Source organism: Hibiscus syriacus, unplaced genomic scaffold (genome assembly GCF_006381635.1).
Source record: "Hibiscus syriacus cultivar Baekdansim isolate YM2019G1 unplaced genomic scaffold, ASM638163v2 tig00112225_pilon, whole genome shotgun sequence".
NCBI classification, from domain to species: domain Eukaryota; kingdom Viridiplantae; phylum Streptophyta; class Magnoliopsida; order Malvales; family Malvaceae; genus Hibiscus; species Hibiscus syriacus.
Genome location: NW_024063273.1, coordinates 90736 through 116028, shown reverse-complemented (window position 1 = coordinate 116028; position 25293 = coordinate 90736). Strand labels below are relative to the sequence as shown.

The 25293-nt window shown below is 35.5% G+C and overlaps 1 protein-coding gene and 1 pseudogene across 1 annotated transcript; one reads left to right on the top strand and one right to left on the bottom strand.

The window, feature by feature from the left end:
• Nucleotides 1-9492: 9492 nt before the first annotated feature.
• LOC120176037 (transmembrane 9 superfamily member 1-like) lies at nt 9493-14247 on the bottom strand. Its single transcript, XM_039182553.1, has 12 exons — nt 14016-14247; nt 13638-13830; nt 13409-13513; nt 12675-12692; nt 12485-12582; nt 12252-12404; nt 11967-12101; nt 11706-11872; nt 11310-11404; nt 10848-11221; nt 10166-10439; nt 9493-9820 (listed from the first exon to the last, which is right to left on the bottom strand). The coding sequence occupies exons 1-12, from the start codon at nt 14121-14123 to the stop codon at nt 9753-9755; spliced, it is 1788 nt and encodes a 595-aa protein (XP_039038484.1). The 5' UTR covers nt 14124-14247; the 3' UTR covers nt 9493-9752.
• A 9432-nt stretch (nt 14248-23679) lies between these two features.
• LOC120176000 lies at nt 23680-25189 on the top strand (annotated as a pseudogene).
• The last annotated feature ends 104 nt before the right edge of the window (nt 25190-25293 follow it).

The following is a 25293-nucleotide window of genomic DNA, read 5'->3' as shown; positions in this document are numbered from 1 at the left end:
ATTGTAAATAGAATCTGGATTTGGAAAATGGGTTTTTGAACTTGACTGTCATCACTCATAGCTTTGCTTGGATTCATCTGTTCCTTTATTAATGGGTTGGTTTCTTTCTCCTTTTTCCTCTTCTACGTGCCCCTTTACCCTTGGATAATTAACACAACAAAACTACGCGTATATGATACAAAGTCTTCAACTTTATTTGGTTGCTTTTTATTTGGCATGAGTTAAAAGTAATACCAAGGGTTTATATAAATGTAATCCAAACTTTTGATGCACAAATTTGCCCTTTATCAACTCTCCATCTATTTATTCCTTTACTTTTAAGTAATGCGAGTTGTGATTTTAGTGTAATGCCTCCATTGATTCTGTTTATAAATAAGCAAAAGCATTATTTATGGCTCAAATTGTATCTTTTCACAAATATGGCAAATCTTTTTCAATCCATAAACTAGGGCAAAACTACCTCGGATAAATTTTAAATCTAATTTTTATTTTACCTAGACGAAAATCTATGGAAAGAAAGGGGAGTGATCTTAGTGGTTCTAAGACACATGACCTAAGGAAATATGAAAGAACAAAGATGAGTATTTTGGCCACCTAACCAAATGTGTATGCTCATGATCGGTTATTTTCTTATTTGCCGTGAGAGTTTTATTTTTTATATGTATAATTTTATTATGTATTGAACCCATTTAGTGTCCTTAGTGGTTAAAGGAAGAGTTGTTCTCCCTTGAATTATTGGGTTCAAGCAGTTGTGTTTATAGGGTGTATATGCGTAATTAATGATTAAGAAAAATTATGAACATATACTCTCTTGTAATCATCCTAATCTATTTAGAATAAAAAAGAAGTTATTACACATTAGATATAATTTTTTTAAAAAAAATAAAGAATTGGTATCAATAATATGATCTTTCTGTAATGTATAATCAAGGACTAAGCTAGAAATTAATATTATCATTGTTAATGAAATCTAAGCAGCATGTTTAAGAGAAGTTATTGTTGTCCGTCTATGGGAGTCTTTTTTTTGTAATTGTTTCTCTACGTGATACGCGGATGGGTTATAAAATTTTGATTAGCAAGTTCAATTTTCAAATTAAAACAACTAATAAAAAATTATTTTCAATTAATCAATTCATGATATTTTTTTTTTGGTTGAAAAGGAAAAAGACCGCCTAGCTTCCCGTCTTGTCCACTATCAACAGCTCCTCAACTTCTTTAGGGTACTCTTTCAAGAAGTTGGTGTCTTCATGGTGCTTCCACATCTGTTTGGTGATAAAATCTGCCACACGATTTGCTTCTCTAGGTATGTGTTTCAGATCAACTTCCCAGTTTCTTTCAAGTAATTTTCCAATATGCTGTAGAATCGTAAGTTTCATGTGCTCGATCGATTTGCTCTTGATTAGATTTATGGCTTCTCTACTGTCTGATTAAAGGATAACTTTCCTTTCTCCCCTCATCCAAGCAATTCTCAAGCCTTCGTGGATGCCCCATAGTTATGCTTCTAAAATAGAGCAGATCCCTACTTTTTTCTGAAACCCCAAATCCAATTGCCATTACAGTCTCTAGCAACAACCCCACAACTAGTATCTCCTGTGTTATGTCTTTTGGCTCCATCCGTGTTAATTTTACAGTAGTTAATCGCTGGTTTTTGCCATCTAATTCTAGTTTTCTCTTTGCTTTGCAATCTGGTAGCATTGGTAGAAATCGGATTTTGTACCTCTAGGGTCTGCCTTTTAGCTTGTTAGACAATCGATTCCCTCTCAATCATCTCTGGGTCAAAAATGGTCTGGTTTCTTTTCTTCCATTTGTACCATAAAACCGAACTGAAGAATATAAGCCAGTTCTCAATTCTTGTGGATGTGGACTGGGATGTTTGGAGGTTTTCCATGATCCAAACCTTAAGGTTACAGTTTAGGAATTTGTTTATCTTATGGGGGTCTATCAAGTCCGTCCAAATTGATAACGTCTTAGGAAAGTATCTTAGAATATGATTGATGTCTTCTGTTTCATAGTGGCATATAGGGCAGATTGCTTCCAGCGACATATGTCTTCTCGTTCTTTCTGAATTGGTTAACATGCTATTTCTTGCAATCAACCATAGAAAGGTCTTGATTCTGGGAATGTTTTTTTGGCTTGCAATGATTTCCTAAATCTTTTCTTCCATATTACTGTTAAGTTTAGCTATCCACTTGTAAGCCGATCTAATAGTGAAATTTTTTTTCTAAGAAAGGATCCAGCCCGGTGAATCTTCAATACTGTCTTCAGCTGGGGGAGGTGTGGCTCTTAGCATGTTAATAGCTTGATTAGGCAGAAGCGTTATAAGTTTTCCCCAATCCCAGTTGCCTTGTTGGTTGATCATATCATATCCTTTACTTTAGTTATGTCATTATCTACATCCATCGGTCGATTACAAAGTCTAGATAAAGGGCCTTTGTTGTCAACCTATATATCATGCCATAATTTAACCCTGTTGCCATTTCCAATATTCCAACATATGTTTTGCTTGAATTTAGACCATACTAAACATATGTGATTCCATAGGGGTGAACCTCCTCTTTTTACCAATTCTTCAGGGAGAGTATCTTGCATCTTGTACTTGCTTCTCATAACCTACACCCATAAAAGATCAGTACGAGTAGTTAGTTTGTAGACTAATTTAAAAATAAATGCCTCATTTTGAAATCTCAGATTTTTTAATCCTCCCCCTCCTTTGATCGGTTTACAGAGGTTCTCCCAATTCACAAGGTGAATTCCCTTCTGATCATTTGTATTTCCCCAAATGAAGTTTCTTGTATGTTTTTCAAGCTCCTTGCATGTTCATTTGGGAAGTAAAATCGATTGCATGGTGTAAGCAGGGATCGAATTTAGGACAGATTTGGCAAGGATAATTCTTCCAGCTAATGATAATGATCTGGCTTTCCAACCTGAGAGTTTATCCTTAACTTTTTGAGTGATGCTGTTATAAGTGCATTTATTGATCCTGTTGTGAAAAAGAGGAACACCCAAGTACTTTCCAAGATTCTCTACTTCTTTGATGCCAATTAAATTTGTTAAACTATTCCTGGTTTGCGCATTGACATTCTTCGAGTAATAGATATTGGATTTTTGGAGTCCAATTTTCTGCCCAGAACTAATGAGAACTTATTGAGAGTGTTCTGGATTACTCCAATCTGGTTGATGTCAGCTTCTGCAAAAAGGATGAGATCGTCTGCAAAAAATAGGTGAGATAAGTCAGGACCATTTCTAGAAAGATTAATAGGTTTCCACTTTCCTTGCTTAACCAATAAGGCTATTTCCTGAGCCAATCTTTCCATACATATGACAAACAGATACGGCGATATAGGATCCCCTTGTCTAATGCCCCAAGAAGGTTGAAACGGTTCAGTGAGTTCACCATTCCAATTAATTTGAATAGACATTGAAGTAATGCAGTTCATAATGGCCACGATGATTTTATTAGGCAGACCCATCTTCTCAATGCTTTCTTTTATAAAGGACCAATCTAATATGTCGTAGGCTTTTTCCAGGTCTAACTTGATGGCCAACCAACCTTTTTTACCTTTCTTTTTTTCATCGAATGTATCACTTCTTGAGCTAACACAATATTATCAGTAATAACTCTTCCCGGGATGAAGTTCGTTTGGCTATTCGAAATCATAGTAGGGAGAATAGGCTTGAGTCTGTTGACAATGACTTTCGTAATAATTTTGTAAGTTACTTGGCAAAGACTAATTGGTCTAAACTGGTTAATTCTCTCAGGTTTTTCAACCTTTGGCAGTAGGACCAGACTAGTTCTATTAAGAGCTTCACTTATCTGACCACCATTAAGACAATGTTTGACTAACGAGCAAACGTTTCCCCCAACAATGTCCCAATTCTTCTGAAAGAGAATAGCGTGGAAGCCATCAACACCAGGCGCTTTAAGGGGACCCATACTGAACAGAGCTTCTTTAATTTCATTATTATCAAACGGTCTGTGATGGGTCCCTAGTGTACAGTTTCTCATAGAAATCCTTCACATGAGTTTTGAGCATATCTTGATCTTCATACCATGTATCAGAATCTGTTTTGAGGGTAGTTATAAGTTTTCTTCTACCTTTAGTGATCGCATAAGAATGGAAGTATTTGGTGTTTTTGTCTCCATAATTAATCCACTTACATTTCGCCCTTTGAGCCCACAACAGTTCTTCATGTCTTAAAATGGTGTCGAGCTCAGCTTTGAGCTCATAATCGAGAGCTATCAAAAATTCACAATTATATCTACGTAAAGCATTATCAATACCCTTCAATCTACTTATCCAAAAAAATACCCTTCAATCTAGCAAGAATTCTTTTCTTTTTTTGTTTGATGCTACCAAATATTTCTTTGTTCCAAGTTTTAATGCTCTGCTTGAATTGGTTGAGACTATCCATAAGACTGTCCTTTTTTGCCCATTCATCTTTAAGGAACTGTCCAAATTCAGGGTGCTCCAACCAAGCTGCCATAAATCTAAACGGTTTAATCTTATTTCTATCAGGGCTGTTAGAAGTATTGAGCAAAATAGGACAGTGGTCAGAACCAATTCTGTCAAGGTGAAGAACTCTAGTGTTTGAGAATAGATCAAGCCACTTTATATTCATAATGCATCTATCAAGACGTTGCCAAAGGTTACCTCGCCTCCAAGTAAAGTCATCCCCTTGGTAACTGACTTCTAATAATTCATTGTTGAAAATGAAATCCTAAAAGTTTTTACTCCCTCCTCTGAATTGACAGCTTCCACCTATTCTTTCTTCATCTCTCAATATGCAATTGAAGTCCCCTCCTAGGATCCAGGGTTCATCATTGTTGGGCTTCAGATTATCCAGGAGATCCCATAATTTACCTCGAATGATAGGATTGGGGCTTGCATAAACAGTTGTAAGGTAGTTCCAACTGATTTTGTTCAAACCTTTGAAACAAGCATGAACATACTGATTAGAAATGTTCAAAATTTTTACCTTAACCGAGTTATCCCAAAGCACCCAGATACCTCCACTGTGGCCCCGAGCTTCAACTCTAAAAGTATTATTAAAACCCATGTTATTGATTATTCTATCAGCTTTAGTGCCACTAGTATGAGTTTCCATAAGAGCAATAATCTTAGGCTTGTGTTTATTCACACAATCTTTGAAGTGTCTTCTAAAGGCGGGTTTAACCACACCTTGAGTGTTCTAGAAAAGGATTTTCATAAACAAAAAGTCTAGGGACAATTACTTTGTGTCTGCTCCTTATCTTTCTATTCTATTTCTTGCACCTGGCACTGATCAACGTGAACTACCATTTGGTTCTGGCTGTCAGTGAGAGTGGTATTATCTGGAGGGGCTATATTCTCAGAGATAGTAGAACTATCTTGGATCCATTCAGAAAGTAAAGAAATGCTAGGGTTGATAGAAGTTTTGGACTTTCTAATTTTAAGGCCTTTGTTAGTAATGCGAGAGATCGGATTAGGCTTTCTGTTGAAATGCCATCTAGACGTGGGTTTTTGGTTGTTACTGTCTTCTTGAATGGTTATTGCAGTATGTGAGCTATTTCCCACTGAATAATTGTGTTCTTTTATAAGGGTGTCTTCCTTTGCCATGATTTGAATTCCAGCTAAAATCCGTTTCTCGGTATGATCATTCTCAGATGTCATTCCTCCTTCAGTAATTGGCACAACAATTAAAGATGTAATTCTAAATTCAGGGATGGTAGTAGTATTTCTCTTCTGGGTTTGGTCAGTAACTTCTTCTGCTAGGTTTATCATGCCATTATTTCTTACATTTCCTCTATTTCTCATTCTGGTATTCGTCTGAATCACTGGAGAAGTCATTTTGGTAGCATGTTTATGTATATCAGCTTCCCTATTTATCAGATCTTTTCCTTTGTTCTTATCACTAGTGCCTTCCTCCAATGGTTCTTCACGGAGATGGGTAAATCTGGATCCTTTGTTTGATCTTTCTTATGCTTCTTTGTTTTTAATCTGAGTTCTTAGATTTCTATTGTATCTTCATCTTGGTTGAACAACCATCCAAGGACCAAAATAGTTATCCTTGCTAATTTCAGTATTCGACTGTTTTTTAATTCTATAATCGGTGTTGCTAGTTTTCATCTGTTTTTCTTCTTGGTTAATCCGACAGGATTCTTTTGTATGCCCATAGGTACCACATTTGAAGCAGATTAGTTGGAGACCTTCATATTGGATCTTTTGGATAAAATCATCTATTCCCACGCATGGAATAAGAGGTTTATTTAAATCAATAACAACCGCAATTCTAGCGACTTGCCTCTTTCTCCAACTTTGGCATTGTAATCAATTTTGATGACTTTTCCAATTGTATTCGCAATTGTCCTGATTAATACATTATTGTAATACCTGTAGGGTAAACCAGGAAGTCTCAACCAGGCGATAACATGAGAAGGATGCTTTTCAGAGGTGGTAAAGTTTCTAGACCAAGGTTGCACTGTCATGTAACTTCCATAGATCATCCAGGGGCCCTCCGTGAGCACTCTCGTATAATCTTCAAGATTTTTAAATTTCACTAGAAAGTAGTCATCATCGAGATCAATCAAATTGAAATTTCCTAACGGTCTCCACAAAGCATGTATCCTGTTAACCAGCGCCTTATAACCTATCTTTTTCCCCAATAATCTAGTGATGATAACTTGCTTCATATTCCTCTCAATCAATTCATGGATACGGTTAGAGAAACTTATTTTAGGATAGTCTCCCGATAAATCCATAGCAACATCTCCTTCTTAATAAACTATTTCTTCTTCTGGCATCGTGACAGGTGGATTCTTGTTCATCAGCGATCCTCTAGCAGCCATCTCAGCATAAGTGGTCATCACAGGGCTATTGGGACGTTCTTTGGATGCATTAACATCATCTTGGACCTCGTCTTCCGTTTGCATACTGTCCATTGTTTGGGAGTTTTCAGGATCCTCCACTCTTCTTTCACGAATCTTTACTTTTTTTGTGGCTCTCTGTTCTTCTTGTTCTCTGACTTCTTGGGGGGAAAATATCCATTTTTAATCAATTCATGATATACCTATAGGTGAAGGTCTTACAAAATAATTAAAATAATAATTAAGGCACATTAATTAAATTTTAATCACTCATAATGTATATTGGAATATAAATACAAAACCCTTTCAATCATGTGTTTAAGTAAATATAAAAATCTAAACCAAACCATAAAGATGTAAATGTTGAACGTGAATCCAAATATCTCGACCCATCAACCTCAAAACATTCCTTGTCACTTCAATTCTATAAGCAACAGCGGCTGCATCAACATCTTTCTCCACATACAGTTCGACTTTATCATAGATTCTAAGGTTTTTGGCATACACAAACTCAAGCCAGCCTTTAGAGAAAACAGGCTTTGCGTACACCCCATCTCGCCATATGCACCGGAAAGTCCACACGTGGCAGCCGATGTCCTCCACTCGTAAATCGGCGTACCGGCGACCAGTGTCACCTTCGATGAAAGGAAGCCAATACATAATACGGGTCAGCACCGATAATCTTCTCTCGATGTCAGTTTGTGTTAGTAGCTTTGAAAATATCAGCTCCATATCTTCCTTTCACTTGCCAATTGTATTGCACCCTCAACAGATTCTTATATATATAGTTTTAGCTTCCTGTATTTTTCCTGGAAAGCGTGTAGAAGTTGTAGAAAGTTAACAAACTGCAGTCTGCAAGTAATTTCGACTGGGAATTCTTCCAAGTTCCAAGCTAATTTCTAAGTTCTTTTTATATATATTTGTACATATATCTAGAAAGAGAGAACTTGAAAAGCCTGAATTATATTTTTTTTTTGTTTTTCACATTTCAATTAAGTATTTGTATATGTAAATTTCCTGTTCCGCGTCCCACATCGACAAGCTACGCAGTACTTCAGGCCAAGGCGTGTATCTTCTCGAGCAAAGGTTCTTCTTTTCTAGTCGAGTCTTTCTCATTCAAGTCATAGGAAAATCTAGTTATCCATACGTATGGAATTTTGCTTTGGGTTTCGATTTTTACAAATTATCATGATTTTAACGAATGTGCAAATAATTGATATGTTAGAGATAAACAAATAATTTAATTGATTTATACGTATTATTAAATAGTTTTATAAGTAAATTTTAATATAAAATTAGGTAAATTACATAAATGGTTCTCAACTATAGAGTGTTACTTTGTTAAGTCTTTCGACTATTAAAAGTTCAAAAAATTCCCTCGACTATAAGACATACTTTCTTGAGTCCCCCGACTATTAAAAGTTACAAAATAGTCACTCGAATATTCATTGTTTTCTAAACTCATCCTTTCTGTTAAAAAATTAACGGCAATTTGAGTTGGACGTTAACTTATTGACTGAGATATGATATAATTTGACCCTAGAATCTCAAACAACTATCATATCCCAGTTAGCATGTTAACATCTAGCTCAAACTATCATCAATTTTGTAATGAAAAAGGATGAATTTGTAACATAATAAATGGTCGAGTGACCATTTTGTAACTTTTAATAATTGAGAGCTTAAAAAAGTAACATTCTACCGTTAAAACCATTTTGTAGTTTTTTAATAATCGATGACTCAATAAAATAATACCCCATAATCGGATACCATATCTTTGAAAACATTAATATCGTCTAGTCCTTGGTCGTATATCTTTTATAAGTATTTATATTCATATTAATCTTATAAATATATGACTTTAAAACATTGTTTCTGATTATGTAGTTTTTTTAAATATATGCCTTCGCAATTAAATTTGTTTCTTACTTTCCAATTTTCAGATACTGAATGCATTATTTTTCCGTTGAGATAAATTGTCATGGCAGATAATAGATTTATTATTATCTCTGGAGTCTTGACAGTAAATATAAGAGATAACAAACATTTAATTTTAATCAAGGTTATAAAGTGTGGTTAGGTTTTGGTCGGACGAAGAACAATCTCAAGGGAAGAAGTGATATATCGTGGTCGAACATCCTTGAAATTTGAAGCGTGGTGGGTCCATGAAAATAAAAAGAAAACAAATTTGAAGCATCTTGTTCGATTTAATATAATTAAAAAAAGCAACTACCAAAACTTTAGCGAGACTAAAGTTGAACAGTAAAATTTATGATTTACACTTAAATTATTGTTGTCCTAACCGGAGATGATATCAATAATACTCTTTTCTCATTCTCTAATCAAACAGAGCGCCTGACCAATTGCCCTTTCTATTCATGAATCTTGCACGATTCACAAATGGGGGACCGAACTACTAGCACTAGGAACACTAAAATAAGTAAAATATTAGGTCTTAAAAATACCAATTTTTTTTTAAAAAAAAAACTATGAGAACATAAAATCAACGTAATTACGAAAAAATTGCTAGTAAAGTTTTAATGAAGATAAAAAAAAATCCCATAAAATATATGCAAATAATAGAACAAAAATCCAAAGGGAAATTATCCATCATCAGTTGAAAGCATCTATTGGAAAGACAAATAGTATAGAACAGAATGAGAGGAGTTTTAATATTTTTGGCTGTCTTTTTGAACAATGATTCTGATTTCTAAATCAAGGCTTCCGAATACAACCCGGGTGAAAATAAAAAGGAATGCGGAACAAAAATAGTGGGGGCTTACCGCTCTGCAGATTTCGTGTAGGGGTCCCTATATAACTGATGCTTCCCCTTGATGTTTTTATTGCCTCGACAACTAAAAGGCTCCTGGAAGCATCAACGATTCTCTACATTCCGACAGCAAAAGTTCTAATCACATTTGATGTTTCTGTAGATCCTCCTTACGAACAAATTCGATCCAAGAAAACCAACAGCTCCTGCGTAATCAAAAACCACATGAAGCGATGACATTAATTAAACAACTCCATTCTCTGTTTTGCATAAACCAAACGGTGACAAGCAGAAGAGATAAAGTAAAACAAGCAACCATGCATTTTTTTTATAAACCCACCACCACCCGATCTATGAAAGAAACCATAAAATGACTAGTGCTTCGATATCCCAAAGTGTCCAAAATCTCAGCCAAGGAAAATCCCAACTTGGGATCTTGTTGGAAAAAGGCAAGGGAGAACATGCTTATTTGAAATAAGCTCATGGAAAAGTTTTCGGTGATCTTATTTATTACAATTATGATTAATATATATATATATTTCAGAACTTACCGCAGAGAATTCCCAAACCAAGACAAAACATCAAAGTGTAACCGAAGTAGAAGCTGGTCTGGAAGAAGCCTGACATCTTGGTTTTCACAGAGTAGTAGTACACCGAGTACAAATACACATAAACAGCAGTTGAGGCAGCAGAGAGGAATGATGTCCACTGCCAATGATAGTTCTCGGCATTTAGCAAGAAATATGTCCCCACAATTGTCACACAAATGGTTACAATGATGAGAATCAGGAAGACCAGTAGCATAAAACCATAGACATAATAAACCTGCGAAACACAAGTATACTGCATGAAATTACTCGAATATGGACATACAACAAAACCCTAAACTATTTCCTCATTTCATTCAGACGTATGGTTGCCTAAGCTGGAGTTAACTATAATCCAATATCTACCACAGCCTACGGATTTTATTTCCTTTCCAATTTCCATAGCAATGGCAATACATTAAATACTACAGAATACCAATTTTACAACTTAAGAAAATGTGAAAGGCTATTTTTGTCTATATTTTTCTTTTTAAATAGTACATAATCGTTCATTAGGTGTATTTTTATGTATGTTATCAAACATGCATCCAAATAATTTAATACTCTAACGAAAGAATTGCAAATGTGATTCAATCCCCGAAGATGCTCATTGTCAAGCAATTAAAACTTAAGAGAAAAATTTCACCTTGTAATTCCAGAATGATGTGAAGACGAAATACATTTCAATGAATATGCTCCCAAACGGCAGAAGTCCTCCCATCAGAGAGACCACAGAGGGTGTAAGATACCATTTCTTCTCCGGGATTGGGCGAGGAATGGTCTTCACACGGCATGGATTATTTGGAGCACCACTCCAGTTTCTTCCAACAACTGTACCAAGAAGTGCCAGGGGGAATGAAATGAAAGCCCAAATTACGAAAACAACCACCATTGTACCAAACGGAATAGCAGCTAGAGATCCATAAAATATAGCAACTGTGTTCAGGATGAATCCAATCCCAAAGCACAAGAATGGAAACAGAGATGCTGTAAGGATCATTGACTTTATCCAACTTTTACCTAGAAAACAGAAAAGAGGCCAAATTCTTGGAAGATCCACAAGGAAAGGGTTAAATGCAGGCCAGATGAGAAGGGAAAAGGAACATACCCCCATTTCGTGAGTACATTCCACCACTCACATAACCGGAAATGAATGATGTAAACGCGTAACACAGTATAAAAGTAGTGACAATGGCTCCTCTCCTGAACAAAATAATCAGGTTATGAGATTATTATCAATAAAAGGCTGAAAGCTGAATTACCAAAACCAACAAATAATGTGTGGTCACCATTATGGAAAAAATGAGGGGAAAGAAAAAAAATCATGGTAAAAAATAAATAATGCTAGAAAAAACAAGAAGCTCATATAACAGGGCTTCATGGAGTAGCACTATGCATTTATATTTGACTTTATATGCACATAAAAGTGACCATGATGAGCAGCAATATATAAATGTCGAAAGCTCCCATGGGTTTTGAAATTCATAATATCTTATTAACATACCCAACATACAAAGTTCCCACAATTGCCAATAAGATGACAAGGAGAACAAGCAATGCTAACTGAGCGCCTGTGCCAACGACAGAAGAAAGCAAAGCCAAATTGCTAGGAGGCCTAAAAACATCACCATGGACAAGTTTCCAACCACACTCTTCACTCACGTCCCTTTCCTGAGAGAATAGGGGAAAAACAAGAACAACAATTTTCAGAAAACAGAAATTTCCTTAACGAAAAAAAAAAAGAGTAAGGGGAAGGTAATATCACCAAAGTTTCCAAATCATCATCTTCCCGAGCATATTTTGCATAGTCATTTCTCAGAGTTCGCATCAAGATCATTGACACCAAACCAGTGAGAAAGAAAACCATCATGAATGAATTGAAAACAGAGAACCAATGGATCTGCACATTGCAACATGTAAAGCTCTTGGGAAATTACAAGAAAACAGAGCAACCTAACGCAAGAGGAGTTGTACAAAAAATGAACTATCTTGTTGTAGATAAAAAAAAGAATCTCATAAAGAGGAAACAAACACCAATAAAGCTACTCACTTGGTGTTCAAAGAAAGGATAGTCTAAGTAAACATCAAAACGACGAGCAAAAGTGACATTAGTAGGAAGCCATTTGATAGAATATGTCATGTCCAAAATTCTCCCAGCCTCCAGTGGTTTTGGACCCTCCTGAGTGAGATTGACATGAATAATCTGCAAGAGACAACAGTCTATGACAATAAAAGATTCCAAAACATGGAACATAAATCATATATATGTTATAAACCACAAACCAGATCCTTATTGTATTTAATAACAATATTCTTATGTGTGTAAAGGATCTGCTTGCCATTTTCATTGTTCCTATCAGGATGCAGCTCGCCAACAAAGCCTAAAAAGTTCAAAGATACGCTCTTCAGTAACAAAGTAGATAAGGATTAGTAGACCAGAAAAAAAATAAGAGGAAGTAGATAAATCACATACCCCATAAAGGCAGGTCATCTGAACTTTCGGAAACACGAAGAGCACAAGACATTGCATCAACAAGAAGCCAAGGATGATAAAGGGTAAGCGCTCAACAAAGAAAGCCATATTATTAGACAAAATAATCCTTAAAGCCTGTGTTTGGACATACAATACCAAGAGAAAGCACCCACACATCCACACTCTCTGCATCTACGTACATGATTCCACTCTTATTTCTAGCTAGTATGATGCAACCATCCACAATAACATGTCCAATCAAGAATGTAGGCTTGGCATGATCCTTAAGATTTCAAGAGGGCAGACTTGGTATGCTCCTTAAAATTTTATAGTGCAGATCAGAAAGTTTTCTCTTCTTTGATTTATGAAGATGAGAAAAAAGACCTAGGCAAATAGGGGATCATTACTAGAGAATTTGATGAAGAATAGCAGTATTGTTCGACAAGTCAACAAATGAAATGCAGCAGTAACTTATCCACCGAGCATCTACTGCATCCACAAATTCCCTTGTAGTCCCGAAAAACGCAAAGCACATTTTATTCAATACGGAGTGTGCTCTGCCCTAAGGCATACATGGCATCACATTTCTTATTGGCCACCTACTATTTTACGAAGAGATCCACACTTCTGATACTTTCAGATCCATATATTTTTAAGTACCCAACTGATCTATCAAGTATCAATACCGTTTTAGATCTATTCGTGCATGTAAAATAATGAGGAGAAAAACATACCTACGAAGAATTCAAACCAATAGCTGTTCTCAATTGCATCCTTGAACTGTTTGACCTTTGCTTCATCAAGTTCCAGTTGACAAATGACACCTTTGTCCACATCCTCTGTTGAAGAAAAAAAGGAGCAGAAGAAATAAAAAATTGGAAATTTGTTTTAAAAGAAAAGCTTACAGCAATCGAAATTAAGACTCAAACAAGAGAAAGAAAGAAAGAAACAAAGAAAGCGTACTTTGGAACTTTATATCAATTTGGCTATCAATCAGTTCATTTCCACCGAGAACCTCACCAAGACCACCCCATTTGTGGGCTGGATTCGAACCCGGTTGACAAAAAGGAAGGCTGTAATAGTTATACGTTTCTTGAGGATTGTTGTACGGACCAACTTTATTTACCCATAGAGTTATTGGATCATTTTGTTGATACTGCAAGAAAAAAAAACAATATACGACATCAATGAAATCTGAATATCAAACACATAATAAAAAAAATGATAATATGAGCTTTCATTCAGAAAGAATGAGAATTGAATACAACGAAAAATGTACAAAGATCTAATTTCGAAAAAGAGAAAGAATTACACCAAAAAACACGAGATCTAAAGATTCACCTTGTGATCCGACTCGGAAGCGAAAGCGAGAGAGAGGAAGAGGTAAATGGCGGCAAAAAAGGTGAACGATCGGACGGAGGAGAAGAAGGAGGACGACATTGCGATCATCGGACGGTTGCTCGGATCTGAAAGATTCTCGAGGCCGATTCGAAATGCTATGCTGCTGAGTTCTCTCCCTTTTATTTATTTTCTTGTTTTGATCTTCTTGCAAATTTGGGAGAGAGTCTTATTTGTTTTTTACGGGGATATTGCACGCTTACTCACTAAATTTTACTCTATCTTCTATTTTATTCATCATACTTTCAATTTTTCAATTTTCTCATTAAATTTTAGACATAATTTTTTGTTACTAAACCGTTTACTCAATAACGGGGTGTTGATGCAACTTATTTTAATAATAAAATATGTTACATGTTTACTCACTAAACTTTACTCTCTTTCTTATTTCACTCATTTTACTTTTAATTTTTTTTTTTAATTTTAATTTAACGACGTTAGAAATTTAACGATCGGATAACAGAAAAAGTTCAATATTTAAAGTTCAGTAAATAAATGAAAAAATTAAAAGTATATTGAATGAAATAAACATATAATTTACTCCTGTTTTTTGCTTTCATGAACGAGCTCTCTAATTTTTCTCATTAAAATTTTAGGATATTTAAGAGGCTTAATGCCTAATTGAGAGTTTGGACAAGTATCTACATTATAAATATTAATATTTTAGGTGTTCGAAGATTAACGATCATTAAATAAAAATTGTTATCCATTCATTGTTTGACATATGTCCCTAATTATAATTTTTTCATTTTTTATAAAATTTAAATATATAAAAAATAAAATAAATAAAACATTAATATTAATATTTTAATCCTAAAAAATTAAAAACCCTAAAATTACCCCCACCCTCCTTCCCTCATTATCTGCAACTCTCCTCCACCGTATCCTCCACGTTAAACCCCAGCAGGCTAGAAGAATAGAAGATAAGGGAAACGAGTTCATTAAGCAAAGTTATTCTCTCCTCCACAATTCTCTCATTTCCCTCCTTTCCTTCTTCCCCAATTCATTCTATTTCTCCTCCTCCATTTTCACTTTCCTTTGCTTTCAAAAATTCTTTCGCCTACTCTTTAACCATAAAAACTACAACACTTTTTTCTCTCTTTCTCATTGCCCAACTTCATTTGCAAAGCTGCTGAGTATAAATTTCCTGACCCGATTCCCGAATTCGATGATGCTATTAGTTCTCATTTTCTACCCTCTCACATCTTTACGCTTCCAATTATTTTGGGCATGTCTTATTTTACGGCAGAATTTGGTTTTTGGGTTTGTTTTTTTTATTTGGGTTACTTCAGGAAACGAATAAATTTAGGGCTCATCTACTCAAGAAACTATTCAAGGAGGAGAATATCTATGGAGACTGTGTTGAAGAAGTTACAGGCCCGACAAAAACCAAACTTCAGAATATAAATGGCCCAATAATGCACCCCAAGTCAGCAAGCCCAACACGCGGATCCAATGGAGCAACCCGTTTATAAGCTCAATAACCCATTACACACAAACCAGTCCAGCAACCTAAAACGGGTCCGCTTAAGCCCGACCCAGACCAGCAAGCTAGGGTTTCCAGAACTCTAGCATTCCAAGCAGCGCCGCATCACTCACTCGCCAAACTAACAGCAAGGCCAATTCTTCCGCCGGTTCCCTCGCCCCAGCAACAACCCACGACCCTCTCTCTCAGACGCAACAACGTGGAGTTATAGGATACCCAAAAATAACCAATAACAAGTGATTTAGTCTAGATAAAACTCTAAAAATTGGGACTAAAAAACAGTATATTTTTCACTATAAATATTCATGTAAACACATCGAAAAAATATGATATACGCAAGAAATCATACTCAAAGATCCACTTGTAATTTTCGAAAGAGGAATAAAAAGAAAGGTATCATTTTTCCTTACCTTACTCGGTTGATTTTAGCATGCATGTTATCTTCTTTCTCGATCTTTAAGTTCCATCGCTGATGAACAAAAGGGGGTGCCCAAATCTTCTCTTCTAGATCTACTCCCCCCGAGGTGATTTTTTTTAAAAAACATGTTGATTTTTGGAACGAGGATACAAAGGGCTTTTTAAAAATGGAAATTTTTTTGGGTTCATCGGTCATCAGGTGTCGATCAACGGCAGCCAGCGAGGTGGCGCGGTGACCGTTTTCTGGAAAATGCAGCGGTGTTCTTCGTTCTTGAAGAACACCCAAGAATGGTGCATAGAAAATGGATTTGGGGGAGAGGGCTTTGGTGTAAAAGTGAGGTAAATGAAATTTTAAAAGAATTTGTTGACTTATATAATCAACCCGTTGAGCTCAACACGACCCCAGCGAAACCCCTATCCGCTTGTTTTCAAGCAACAATGGAATAATTTCCATTTGGCCCCTTGACTTTTAACAACACCTAGACTATAACAAGTTCTTCTTGACAAACTTAAGAAATTGGATCCGTATACTCATATTATAATATTATATATATACAATAACGCCCCGGCTTTATGAATAATATTCAGCTAGCCTGATAAAAGTGATTATACTATACAATAAAACTTGAGTTGTCCCTCTAAGGAAATTGGTTAAACTCCCCGGCTTTATGGATAAGATTCAGCTAACATGATAAAGGTGTTTACATATTGAGCTGTCCCTCTAGAGTAATTGGTTAAACACCCCGACTTTATAGATTCAGCTAGCCAGACAATGGCGAATTAAATTTATTTAAATAAGCAGTTTCGATAAAAATGGACTAAGGGAGTTAAGGAACACCTGTTATAGTCAATTTTACACGAGCGCTCAAGAATTTTATTTTTAGACCGATATTTTTGCACTGCCTTTGTTAGAGGAGCCTACAAAGCTTGAACAAATAGAAGATTTCAGAGGACCGAAATAAAAGGTCTAGTAATTGATTATGCTAGTTGCGTTATTTTATCCGTATCCAATTAATATGCCAAGCCAAAAGAGGGGCATGTTGCAACGATCGAGAAAAAATGACATTTTTTTATGGCTGAAACCTTAGAAAGTAGGAAGTCAACCTAAAGCCAACTCATCCACTTGAATATTTGTCAAAGAGCTATAACTCTGAAGGCATTAAAAGAGTTATTGATTCCTTTGATATTCTTTGAGCTCATGTTTATAATTTGATTCGATTCGATTGTAAGCCTGAATTAAGGGGCAATGTTTTATAGAATTTTTATATTTTCATATCCTTTTTCCCCTCTTAAATAAGAGAAGGGAAAAAAACATTTTCAAATAGGACAGTCTCAAATGTGAAAGGCTGCAATCCGAGAAGAAAATGGGGCATGTTCAATTCCAATGATCAAGATCGGCAGACAAAGCACGAGACTTCGTCTAAGGCACATCATTTGCAACATAACTCAAGGCTAGAAGGGTTATTTGCCAACCAAATACCTTTGAGTTTGACTACGCTCGGCTCCAAGGCACATCATTTGCAGCATATCTCAAGGCTAGAAGGGCTATCTGCCACCAAAAGACTTTCGAGTTTGACTACGCTCAACTCCAAAGCATATCTTTTGCAACATAACTCAAGGCTAGAAGGGTTATCTACCAACCAAAGACCTTCGAGTTCGACTATGCTCAGCTTTAAGGCACATCATTTGCAGCATAGCTCAAGGCTAGAAAGGTTATCTGCCAACCAAAGACCTTCGAGTTCGACTACGCTCAGCTCTAAGGCACATCATTTGCAGCATAGCTCAAGGCTAGAAGGACTATCTGCCACCAAAATACCTTCGAGTTCGACTACGCTCAGCTCAAAGGCATGTCATTTGTAGCATAACTCAAGGCTAGAAGGGTTATCTGCCAACAAAAGACCTTTGAGTTTGATTATGCTCAACTCCAAGGCACATCATTTGCAGCATATCTCGAGGCAATAAGGGCTATCTGTCAGTCAAAAGACATTTGATTTCGACTATGCTCAGCTCCAAGGCATATCATTTGCAGCATAACTCAAGGCTAGAAGGGTTATCTGCCAACCAAAGACCTTCGAGATCGACTACGCTCAGCTCCAAGGCACATCATTTGCAACATAACTCAAGGCAATAAGGGCTATTTGCCAATAAAAAACCTTCGAGTCCGACTACGCTCAGTTCAAAGGCATATCATTTGCAGTATAACTCAAGGCTAGAAGAGTTATCTGTCATCAAAGACCTTCGAGTTTGATTACATTCAACTTAGAGGCAAATCAAATTTACAACATAGCTCAAGACAAGAAGGGCTATCTGTCAACAAAATTATCGAGTTCGATTCCATTCAGCTCGATGACACATCAATCACACTACTGTCCGATTGTAGTTGAGGTTTTCAAGTCGAGAAGAAGACCTGAGTTACCTGTGCCTTAGTGATAAGAAACTGTTTTCCGACAGCATAACTTAAGTCGAGAAAAACTATCTGTCAACGAATACCTTTCGAGATTCGATTCCATTCAGCTCGAGGGTGTAATATCCCAAAATATGGGTTAGTGACTAAATTGTAAAACTTTTGATTTTGGTGATTTAAATTGGATATTTGAATAGTTCAATGATTGGTTCAGAAATATTTCCTAAAAGTTTATAGTAATTATCCAAAGAATTAAAGGGCAAAATGGTCATTTAGCATGAAAGATATTTTTCCCCCAATTATATGAATGAATCACGTGGGATGGGGGAAAGAGTTATCTGAAAACTCTTTCTTCTTCCTTTCTTCTTCTCCCAACCGTGGAAGCTAGGCAAAGGTAAGGGTTTTCTGATTTGTTGGTTATTTGTTAAATTAAAGGTTAGGTTTTGATCATTAGATGATAACTAAGCTTAAGGAAAGCTAAAGTTGTCTTATAATCAAAAGATGAAGAAGTTATAAGAGATTTAAGAAAACGAGTTTTTATATGAAATCATGGAAAATAGTTGATAAGTTGAATTTGAAGTTAAATTTGACTTGTCATCATGATAATTAAGGAATATAAAGTGTTAGAATTATATTTAGAACATATTAAAATTTGAGTATGATTCTTGAATTTCATATGAAGGATAGGATTTTGAAGTTATAGATGATTTTCATGGATATAAGTTGGTTTAAGTAATGGTAGTTGAGTTTAATGACATGATAGGGGTTTAAAATAGAAGAATTAAGTGAAGAATTGATGATTTTCGGGGTTAAAATATAATTTTTGGGTAGAGGGAACCGATACCCTATGAATGGGAATCGATTCCCCCTCTTGGACGAAAATTTCCAGAATGTCCAGGGGGTATCGATTCCCCCTGGGGGTATCGATTCCCCCTAAATGAAAAATGGAATTTGGTTCTTTAATCTGGCTTAAGTTGTTAACATCAAGTTTAAGGTTTAGGCTTCTGATAGTTGTTTTGAAATGTTATATTTATGTAGATATTGAGTCTAAACAAGTTCCGGAATAATCAAAGGATTATGATCGAATCAAAGAAAACAAGGCTAAGGTGAGTGCAATTTTAATTGTACTTATATTATTGAACGGACATTGACTTGCGATGAGCCAGTGATGGAGTTACTATGGTAAGAAGTGACTCCTAAAATGTTATTTAGTTTGTGATTCTTATATGTGCATGAATACATGAAATGAGTATAGGTTATTATATATGATATGATATACATGATTATATGCATATGTGATATATGCTATGAGACATGACCAATGTGAAATGAGATAAGTTATGTGAATATATGAAATGATATATGAATATGCAATACGTGATACATGTGATATGATATGAAATACATGGTTACACATACATGTGGTATGTGACAGAAAAGAAAGAACAAGTGATGAGAAAAGTATTCATCGTAAATGCCCATAGTATATGATACGAGAGCTATAGGTATAGTTGGTATGCCAAGAGTCGAGGGTATTGTAGTCCTTCGGGACGTAGTGGTCCTACGGGACATATATAGCAGTCCTTCGGGACGAATACTGAACAAATGTCCGGTGCCCCATGAGGGAATTTATATGAACTGTGGTGACAGCATTGGTGCACAACCTCAATGTACTCACATACCTCTATTCTCAATAATATACATGGGCAATACAATTGAAAGATAAATTAAAGTGAAAGTGATACAAGAAGGTAAGTTTCATGTGTGCATGACATGATTATATATATGTCATGAAATATATATATATATATATATATATATATATATATATATATATATATATATATATATATATATGCATATTGAAATGTCATGATCAAATGGTAAAAATGGATATTTATGAATCTATTGTTACATGTTCATTTATTGTCTCACTAAGTCTATGACTTAGCGTGTAAGTGATTTACACGTAGGTACCAAGAAACAAGAAGAGCAGTAATAGAAGTGGCAACGACAGTATCACTACTAGAAGATTAGATCAGAAGTAATCGACAAAGTATGTATTTTGTTGTGTATAGAGTGTTGGCATGTAATAAGTCGTTAATTATGAGCACTCTGATCGAGTTTGTATTTTGTAGTCTCTTCTATGTAAATTAAAGTATTTTGTTTTAAACGTTTGATTTTTTTTAAATTTCCCGGGGATTTTCTTTAAGTGTCAAGGTTTTAAAAGCCAATGTGACACCTCGGACTCGTATTCGGGTCGGGTACGGGTTGGGGTGTTACAGAGGGCCTATCAACCACATGGTGGAGTCAAGGAATTACTTTCTGGTCAAAATTTTAACCAAGGTCTTTAAACCGAGAAGAATACCGAAGTTGACTACAATTTGGCAACGACAAGCCATACTCTGATCCAAATTTCGAACTGCGACTTTAATTCCATATTATTTCGAGATGGACTCGACCTCGCGACGAAGGAGTCATCTGCAAATCAATTCGAAAAGGAGTTATTTGAAATACCAGAGTTAATTTTCAACTCTGTCGGACGAAAATTTGTGTCCTTTTATCTTTGTCCTACTTTTCATTCCACGAAAAAGGAAAAAGAGGAGCAGCTATAGACACCCAATTTCGTCTCATTCCATATTATATATTACATTTATAATATATATATATATATATATATATATATATATATATATATATATTATAATACATTTATTCATTTTATTATATTACATCTTACAGGCCTGACAAAAATCAAACTTCAGAATACAAGTGGCCCAATAATGCACCCCAAGTCAGCAAGCCCAACACGCGGATCCAGTGGAGCAGCCCGTTTACAAGTTCAATAACCCATTACATGCAAACCAGTCCAACAACCCGAACTGGGTCCGCTTAAGCCTGACCCGGACCAGCAAGCTAGGGTTTCCAAAACCCTAACATTCCAAGCAGCGCCGCATCACTCACTCGCCAAGCCAACAACAAGGTCGATTCTTCTGCCGATTCCCTCGCCCCAGTAACAACCCACGACCCTCTCTCTCGGACGCAACAACGTGGAGTTATAGAATACCCAAAAATAACTAATAGCAAGACATTTAATCTAGATAAAACTCTAAAAATCGAGATTAAAAAACAATAGATTTTTCACTATAAATATTCATGTAAACACATCGAAAAAAGAGGATATACGCAAGAAATCATACTCAAAGATCCACTTGTCTTCTTTTTTTGGGTATCATTTTTCCTTACCTTACTCGGTTGATTTTGGCATGCATGTTGTCTTCTTTCTCGATCTTTAAGTCACATCGCTGATGACCAAAAAAGGGGGTGCTCGAATCTTCTCTTATAGATCTACTCCCCTGAGGTATTTTTAAAAAAAAACGTTGATTTTTGGAACGAGGATACGAAGGACTTTTCAAAAATGGATTTTTTTTGGGTTCATCATCGATGATCAGCGGCCAAAGAGGTGGCGCAGTGGTCATTTCCTGGAAAATGCGATGGTGTTCTTTGTTCTTGAAGAACACCCAAGAATGGTGCAGAGAAAATGGATTTGGGGAGGGAGAGCTTTGGTGTAAAAGTGAGGTAAATGAAATTTTAAAAGAATTTGTTTACTTATATAGTCAACCTGTGGAGCTCGACCTGACCCGAGCAGATCCCCTAGGGGATCCACGTGTTTTCAAGCAACAATGGGATAATTCCCATTTGGCCCCTTGTCATTTTAAAAGGTTTCATTGTGCCCCGAAATGCTTTAAATTTGTCCCTTAATTTGTTTTTTCTTACAATTTCGTCCTCTTCTAAATTTTAATTTCCTTTTTTATTTTTAATTATTTAGTTATTTATTTTCATTTCATTATTCACGTATTTATTTTATATTATTGTTTAATATTTTTTCCTTTATTGGTTTATTATTTTTTTGGTTTTTTTATATTATCATTTTCTTTACCTGACATTATATATATTATTTTTAATTTATTTTAATTTATTTTATTTTTTTATTTTTCGTTTTATTTGTGTTTATGTTTTTATCCATTACTTTTTTCTCTTTTTTGTTTTTATTTTATTTCTATTTCTATTTCTATTTTTTTTTATTCATTTTATTTTCTTTTATTTTTATTAATTTTACCATTTTATTAATTTTGTTCTTTTTTCATCTTCATTTATTTTATTTTATTTTTCTTCTTCTTTGTAATTTTTTGTTTTATTTATTATTTTCATATTTATGCATTTCTGTCTTAATTTGATCCTGCATTTCATTACAAATCTAACATTTCTATCTTTTTAAGGGTTTTCGTTCAAATCAATCAAAAGTAAGTAATTTGAAAATCAATCAAAAGTAAGTAATTTGAATCGGATTTTTAAATTTCAATTTAAAATTTTCAATTTTTGCCATTTAAGACAACCGATAAATTAGTTGGTACCGAAAGGGCAGTTTAAGGGTGTTAATCCTTCCTTGACCGTAACCGACTCCCGAAACGACATATTTCTGGTAAAACGCAGATGAGGTAAGATGGTGTCCGACCTATCTAAATGTTATTAAAATGGTCAGTGGCGACTCCAATTCGTCTTATCCAAATCGAAGCCCAATTCCGAGCCAACCGAAAGACGGCCGCGACAGGGTGACCCTCCCAACCCAGTTTGCTTCAAAATTCGAACCCTACCTTATTTAAGAAATCTAGTGTCGCATTCCATTAGACCAATTGGTTGTTGGTATATTTATATTTATATTGATATATCATTACTGTATATAATTATTTTGATAAAATTTAAATATATTTTAATTGTTAATTAATTTATTTGTTATTTATAATTATTGATTTTAGTTTTAGACAGAGAAAAATAATCTTACACCAATTAATCAAAGATCAAATTATGACTACATACAATAAGAACCTTGTTCTCTTCATAATACATTTTCTTCGAAAGAATAAAATCATAAGTTTTTAATTCCTATAAAAGATATACATCACAGATATTTATATATTTAAAAATCAAATCCATGCCTTATAAAAAGTTTATTTCCATAACTATACCTAATTAAAAAAAATCCGTTTAGAAGTTGTAATAAAACGAAGGACCAGATTAAAATTGTGTTAAACTAAATATAGTTGTAACAAAGCACTGCTAAGAAGCCCTTTGTAAAAAGTTTAAAGGCACGTGAAGTCTCAACATATTGCTTTGTGTTTCTAGTCCTCAGGCCTTTCACAAAACACTCTCTCTCTGCTCATTCCTTTTGCAACCCTAAGTTTATTGTTCCTTTCGTAACACATTCGTATTAATTCTCAGTACCCTATAACCTATCTCTCATGGGAGATCGAGATCAGTCACATCATCATCGTGATCACGAGCGTCCTCGACCGGCGGCCGATCTTTACGGCATTATCGGCAAGTCATGCAAAGCGTACAAATTATCTATTGTCAATAAATGGCAGTCTGATCATAAACTTTCTCCAAAGAATAATCAAGACGATAGCAAGTTTAAGGATGATGATTCGGATCAGGTTTGTTTGTGCATGTAATTTTCATGCAAACCCTAATGCGATGCATGCATACGTCTTCATTTTCCTTTGAAGGTTCATCTATACGTGTACATCTTAATTATATGTTTGTATGAATGTTGATGTTCGATTTCTATTTTTCTCTTCAAATTTCAGACAGCCATTAAAAAGGTGAAAGAAGAGAAATCGAAGAAAGGGGGAAAACCTTCTAAAAGAGACAAGAAAGAGAGTCTGAGCATGGATGAATCTGTATTTTTCTCGCCAATTTTCACTTCAAACGAAGAGTTCGAGCAGGAGAAGTCACACTCACACACCTACGCCTGAACCAACCTACTTGTCGAAGAATTCGAGCCGATCATGGAGCAGCCCTTTCAAATATTCACTTTTGAGAACCTTGAGTCGAAAGCACCCAAGACGAATTGTCGCAACTACAAGAAGAAAAACAACAAATGAGAAGTGCTAGCGTCAGTAGAGCTTCCACTCTTTTGAGAAGTACAAGTCAGAAAGGCACGTCAGAAACAGAAAACCGTTCCAGAAGTACAAGTCGGAAAGACGCATCAGATACAAAATCCGTTCGAGAAGTACGAGTCGGAAAGGTGCATCAGAAACAGAAAACCGTTTGAGAAGTACAAGTCGGACTCATCTTGTATTCTTTCAATCCATGACTCGGAGAAAACCTCAGCCGATCGAGAAAACACTCGGAAGAGCTTTGCTTTAGAGCAGTGAAGAGGATCAACATAGTCAAAGATGTCATCTCTAAGGAAGGGTACGAAACTCCATTTCCTAATTCCCTTATTATATGCAAATATTGATAACCAAACCCAATCAAAATCCATCTATCAAAACCTTCATTTAACTTCCCATGTAAAACGGTGGCAGAATAATCGTGAAACAAGAGGAAACACTAACAATAAACATAAAGCCGGGATGGACAAAAGGAACAAAGGTTACCTTTGATGGAAAAGGCGATGAAAAACCAGGATACCTTCCGGCCGACATCAAATTTTCGATACAAGAACAGCGGCATCACCTATTCAAACGAACAGGAGACGACTTGGAGATAGAAGTTGAGATCCTATTGGTGAAGGCCTTAACAGGTTGTCACCTTGCAGTCCCTCTGCTTGGAGGAGAAACAATGAGTATATATGTTTGTGACATCGTATACCCTGGGTATGTCAAGGTGATTCATGGCCAGGGGATGCCTAAGGCCAAAGAAGGCAATCGAGGCGATCCCAAAATCACATTTCTAGTCAAGTTCCCCATCAGTCTCACCCACCAACAGCGGTCAGAAGCGTGCAGCTTATTGGAATGTTCTTGATAGGGTATCTCTAGATAATGAGTTATAATCCCCCATATTGTGTATTGTCATGTTTTTACAGCTTGCTGCTTTCAATGTACTTTGGTCGTCTTAAAATATGCTCT